This window comes from Limulus polyphemus, unplaced genomic scaffold (genome assembly GCF_000517525.1).
Source record: "Limulus polyphemus unplaced genomic scaffold, Limulus_polyphemus-2.1.2 Scaffold4478, whole genome shotgun sequence".
Classification (NCBI taxonomy): domain Eukaryota; kingdom Metazoa; phylum Arthropoda; class Merostomata; order Xiphosura; family Limulidae; genus Limulus; species Limulus polyphemus.
In genome coordinates, this window is record NW_013670088.1 from 58304 (window position 1) to 65181 (window position 6878).

The window sequence follows — 6878 nt, forward strand, 5'->3', positions numbered from 1 at the left end:
AGATTAAGTGTATCGCAGAGTTATATTCGGAAAGAATAAACCAGTTTTATTAAGTAAAGACTTGTGTCGTTAAAGTTTCGTTGAAACGAAGTTACGGAAAATTAATTAACACACGGAGACGTAACAATATTAACATTATGTTTATATTTATGATTTCGGTAGATCTAACTTTCATATTATTAGTCCTTGATTTTCAGTTTCTAAATTAAAATCATCATTCTTTAATCTCTAAAGTCAACTATAACCTTTCAATATTCTGGTAGGATATAGTTATCTTTATTGCAAACTTTTAATATTCTGGTAGAAATTTGACATATAGATCTGGATGGGTCAGGTTCTATCTAGACCTCTTCCTCCCTTCTGGTTGAATATAATTATTATTTAAAATATTTGTATAGCACTGTCCACTGGTATGTAAGATTTTCCTTTTAGATGTCACTGTTGAGCGATGAGGTAATGACGAAGTAGGAAATTATGTTTATGATTAGTTAGTAAGAAATGATGAATAGTGAAATAATAAGCTAATAATTTTTTAAGTTAACCTTCGTTAAAATATTAGAGTGTGATTTTTTTTAAGTATGGTAAAATCTGAGCAGGTGTTAACGGAAGATAAAGCCACTATGAATTGTACTTCACCTCCATCATCCCCAGTGGAACAAGATAATATTCGTGAGGGTCACTCTGTCTTAAATTTAAAAGACGAAAACTTATGTTCTGATGATTCTTCTTCGGAGTTGCCATCATCGTTAATTATAACAAATATTGATGTCAGGGTTTTTTCAGATCCAGATTTAAAGGTATTAGAATAGTGTTTATGTATTATGAGCTTATTAAGTGCCTAATTTTTAATTTGAAAGTAAAGATGAGCAGGAATATGATTAGTCTAACACTTACTCACTGTGACTTAAGAGTGTTACTGTTAGATGTCTGCTCTTAAATTAACGCTTGGATTTATGCTTATCTCAGAGTCTACGGGATTGTAGTGCAAATATACCTCAATATATGTAGTTTTGCTCAAAATCCATCAAACTTACCTTGGAAGCAGGTAAAGTCCAAGGGTTATTATGAGAACCCAATATGTGTTATAATTTTACATGGTTTACTTTTAAATATGATTATCATTAACTTAATTATTAAGTGTGATATTAACAGACTTTAGTCATGATATGTTCAATTTTTAATTATTTAATTTTTACTGTTAAAGTGTTCACATTTTAGTTAAGTAGTGATTTCATGATCAAATATCAAGTTTCAAATATTTCAAGTTTCATTATTTTAAAGTATGTGTAGGGTTCAGTATTTGAATAGTGATGTTTTTATCCCATGATTATTTTATTAATTTAAATTAAATAAAATTTGGAAATGATTATTGTTTTTGCAATTATAAATGAATGCCACTGATAGATGTAAGAAAATAACACTAATGATCTGAGAAAATAGCACTAATAAATAATGGTCTGAAAAACCACTCTTTATTCATTTTATAGGATAAAAAATAAATAGAACAAGAATGTTGGCAGTAGAATTATAACATTTAATTTGCTTGTATGTGTTTATTCTTCAGGAATTATTTATGTGAGTTCTGTATTTATGCCCATATACATTAAAATTATCAAAAACATATTGATATAGTAAGGAATTAAGTAGAATTACTCGTAACATTTAATATTTTGAAAATGGATGGCATTTTTCTGGAGTCTTACATTTCAATGGTCAAATGATGAGTAATATATTTATAGATAAGTTAACATTGTAAATGTTTATAAGACCTTTGAAAAATATCAATACACTTCATAATTCATATTGCTATCCTCTTTGCAAAAGTCATTGAATCATCACAGTATCATGAAGTAACTTACATATGATTAGGGCTAAAAGTAGTGAATTCATTTGTAATGAGCAGGTTCTATTAAATAACAGGTTTCAGCCCTTAGATTATGGAGATGAACTAGAGAAGGGAAGGAAGGAAAACAAAAGGAACAGATAGGGATGGTAATGCTTAACTTAAAAATGTTAATAGTTATAGGTGATTCTTTGGCATGACACATGGATAGGATAGTCTGTTGGATAAACTGAGAGAAAAGAATGAGCTTACACTATTAATGGCTGGAGACGGCTTGAATGGGTAATGAAGAAAAACTTATATTAATGTTTTTCTTGATTACCCATTCAAGCCGTCTCCAGCCATTATTAGTCTCAAAGTGGGTTCCTCGTCATCGAATTTGAGCTTACACTATCTAGGGGCAAGGGTGGACATTATAATTGATAGACCAAGTGATACAGTAAAGGGCACTAGTGATTATGCAGTCTTTGTTGTGCATAAAGGGACTAAGGAGGAAAGAAAAGGTAGATCAGATGAACTAACTGATAAATATACAGGGTTAATAAAGGTATTTAAAGAAAAGGGCCATAATCTAATTCTGTCGGGGATACTGCTGAGACTTAATTGTGGGGATGATATTATAAGTAGGTCAACAGGGCTAGATGCTAGGCTTAGATTAATATGTACGGACAAACAGATTAGCTGGTTGAACTTGTTTGATCAGTTCAATGGGAAAAGAAAGCTTTTTGGAATAGGTTGTTTATAATTAAATAGAGTAGGAGTTGGATTGTTTGTAAGAACTATTAATATTAATTCAGCTGTAAAGGCAGCTTTAAACTAGGACCTAGGCCCATAAGCTGTGGGGATATTATAGTATGATGGTCAATCCCACTATTTGCTGGTAAAAAAGTAGCCCATGAGTTGGCAGTGGCTGGTATTGATTAGCTGTCTATCACTGCTAAATAAGTATGGCTACTGCAGATAGCCCTCAAGTAGCTTTGTGAGAAATTTATAACAAACCAAACTAATCATCCCCAACCTTTTCTTCCATCAATCCAACACACTTATTTTGGGCAGTTTATTCAAGCTCCTAACAATTTTAAACACCAGCTTGAATCAGGTCATTTTTAGTTTTATGTTCCATTGAAAACATGTTGAAATATTTGCAACTCCTCAAAGCCTGATTCTTTTATAGCAAGAATCATTTTTGTGGTCCATCTCTAAAACTTCTCATGTAAATCAATATATCTTTTGTAATAATGGACTCAAAACTAATCACAATACTTCAAATAAGGTATTACCAAAGTTTTGTGCTATATAATGATAAACCTCCCTAAATATATTCCAGAATTCTGGATAGGTATATTTAATGTTTCAAAATGGCAAGGTATTTCTCACTCCAGAATATGCTTATTGTTTCTTGTGATGATAAAAAAATGCTGTAGAAGAATCACATAGATTTAATACAAGTTAAGAGCCACAAAATCAAGCATTGCTTATACCAAACAACACTTCCACTTTAGCTATTTGAGTAAAAAATGTCACCTACCCAAGTCTGCTGTTGTACAAAAAACTATAAAGTACTTTGTAAGAGAGATCCATTGTACAAAAAAAAGTTTAAGTTTGACTGAAGTACACAGATGAAAAAAAGTACTAGTTTGGTATTTTAAGCTAATTCAGTATATCCTGCCAAATGTTTATATCAACCCATTTAGATCTTATAGTATGTTTTAGGCAGTTAAATTTATTTATACCAGGACAGTTTTTGCAGATAATATTGAAAGGCATACAGTGAATGATTTAAGTTAGATATTTTGTTCATAAGACTGTAAAACTTTTAAAAAAGACTTTTCAGGAGTAAGATAAGACCAACCTTTTAGATTTTAAATTAAAATTGATCCAACTAGGAAATATTACGAAGGAGTCAAATTTAGTAGTGAAATATATGGTACTAGACGAGGCCCTGTATAATTTACATGTTCTTAATTACCTCATTTTGCAAAACAAGCCTAAGCACATTGTGTGATCTTGTTTTTACACTTATGTTTAAGTGCACCTTACAGTAAAATTAGGCTTACTATAACCTTTATCAACATCAGTATGGGAGGGCACTGAGATCATGTCACAAAAATAAAAAAAAACGAAATAAAATTTGCAACAAATTCCCCTCACATTCCTTTTTAAATTTCTGATTACTTTTCTACAAGACACAGATATTTAAGACAGTTCTTTATTAGAATATATTGCTTGGCAGTACATGGAGAATGGTGTTGACTTAGTCATGCTCATATATCACAGAGTATTATTCCCAAAATTCTTTCGGTACTCATCTTGTTAAACTTGGTAAATAGATTGTTGTATTAGTAGAAAACCTTTTGAATGCAAAATCATTAGTCTACTGCATCAGCAATCATAACAGGTCATAATATAATTGATTAATGACAGTGGTAACTAATGGTTGAAACTCAAATGACAGTTTCCCTCAAAACGGTTACATCCCTCCTTACATACTATTTCATGTTACAACACTAAGCACAGGTTATGTAATTTTTTTTAAATGATACTAACTTATAACTTAAGAACAAAAGGGATCTATTAAGTACAAATAAAAGATGATCCATCAACTCTATCAATTACTTTAACAATCTTAAACACCTTAGTACGATTCCTTCTAACTCTTCTTTTATCAAGTGAAAACAGATTCGGAGATTTTACCTGTCCTTATATGACGAACTTTTCATCCCAGATACCATATTATTACCCCTCTTCTGAGCCAAAGACTGAATACAGTAATTCAAGTTTGGCCAAACCAATGACCTATAGAATGAATTTATAACCTCTTCAGACTTTTTGTTGATCCAACCTAAAATCTTATTTGCCCGGCCACTAGCAACAACACATTGCTTGGATAGCTTAAATGATTGATCAACTAGAACAACAAGATCCTATTTTCTGTAACACTGTTAAGGTATTCCTTTCAAATTTATATTCATAATTCACATTATGATATATATATATATATATATAATTGTGATATTATGTAGAACAAAGAAATGAAACAATTCATCTTTAAAATAGTCATGTACCTGGGCACACACCATAAGATGAATAGTTATGCATTGTGTCAAACTGTGTTGGGGTGCACCATCTATCCAGTTTAACTTCAGTTTTGCAGGCCTCACATTCTAAAAATAAAAAGAAGAAGAAGAGCTGTGAGTGCTCTAGCCCACAACATCCCACATCTTTACCACTGTTTGCTGACTGAAGCCAGATGTGGAAAGATGGCTGCTCACAATAAAAAAAAAAAAATCGGTAAGGAGAAAGAAATAATTGGAATACAATACATCAATGGGAGAGACAGTAAAATTGTCCTTGAAGTTGGCAATCGAGCCCCCATAATGATGTATGGACATAAATACCACAATTACTATACTAAGCCCAACATAAATTGTTAGTACAGCTTCCATCCTCCACCCATCCATGCTACTGTCAAGATCTTCAAAGGTTCTACAAGACTGACATAGTAACAGGTCTTATATAGGGAAAGTGTTACATTTACATTAATACACCTGTACAAGATACAGTCCAAATAAGTAATTCCAAAAATTTCCCCTATAAAAATTAGAAGATCTTCCTTATTGTGTTTATTATGATTTCATTTATACTACTATTTTTAAATTTACATACATATTTTGTATACTTATTACAAAATAATTCAAAATATTTAATTAGAGTTATTATATTAAATCCATTAAAAATCAGTTTATTCATTAATATATTAATGTTGGAAATTAGGAACTGTTCATTGTTACAAATTCTACAGTACCTGAGTTGCTGTGAATGTATGATGCACTGTATGGCATTATTTGGTACATTACTGTTTGGTGAGAGAAGTCCAAAAATTTGAAAGGTAAAATCATTTCTTTTATCATGAATATTAATATTACAATAATTATTAATTATCTTAATATCTAAATCTAAATAATGTACTTCAGTATTTGATATAGAGGTTTTTTAGATTTGTAAAATTGTAGGATAAATATTACCAATATAATTACTTATTAATGGATTATTGATGCTAATTCAATCATCAGTATATCTATAAGTTAAAGAAAATAATTCTGGATTTGAAAAATTATTTATAAATTTATTTTCATAATAGTAAAGATATAAATTTGCAACACTACTTGAATAATTAGCACCCATTGGTATATCTGCTTTTTATTAATAAATATGCTTATCAAAATGAATATAGTTACTATATATATATATAAACTGAACATATTTTTGAAATTGTTTGCAGTAAAAGTTTGTTTTTCTATCTTTATAGGCAGATCTATAAATTGATCTATTAATGAATTAATTGCCATTACCAAATTGTTAAGTGGTATATTTGTAAATAAAGTTGTAAAAACATAAATTTGTATTGTATCTGCTGATTGTTTTTATTTACATTTTCTAACATTTTTAAGATAGGTTCATTATTTTTAATTATCCAGAAATCATGTTTACTACTTAGGTTTTGTTATAATTTAAGATATAACTGATTCAGTAATTTATTTATAAAACTGCAGGTTGATTTAGTGTAGTTTTTACTGAACTAGAACTAAAATGAAATTTATTAGGAGATTAATGTAGTTTAGGAACAGCATATAGATACAGTGATTTTGAATATGGATTTACTTTAATATAAAATTTTTTAAAGCTTTCAACAAATCATTAATAATAGCATCTTTAGACTTATTTTGTAAATGAAATGTTTGTGTAGTATTTATTTCATTAGTTACAAGCTGTGCATAAAAATGTTTGCAGATGTAACCAAAATTACAGTTGGCTGTATCAATAGGCACAATAATATATTTTCTTGTATTTTATTGATTTTAGTTTTAAACTGAAAAAATCTATTGGATATTTTTGTTAATCAATAAAAGCTAATTTATCTTTAAATATATTAATCACATAATATTTCCATTCTAGAAACCAATTTGGAAGATAATATGTAGAATAATTAAGTTTGAGAATATAATCATTTATGTTTCTCTTTATGAAATTTGAT

At 29.4% G+C, this 6878-nt stretch overlaps 1 protein-coding gene across 1 annotated transcript in view; it reads left to right on the forward strand.

The window, feature by feature from the left end:
- The first annotated feature begins 419 nt into the window (after positions 1 to 419).
- The window catches only part of LOC106471220 (calcipressin-2-like), a 13815-nt gene continuing 7356 nt past the window's right edge, over positions 420 to 6878 (forward strand). The window contains exon 1 of the mRNA XM_013931811.2: positions 420 to 797. Within this exon, the coding sequence (XP_013787265.1) occupies positions 579 to 797 (219 nt within the window). The 5' untranslated portion in view covers positions 420 to 578. The remainder of the gene's footprint in view (positions 798 to 6878) is intronic.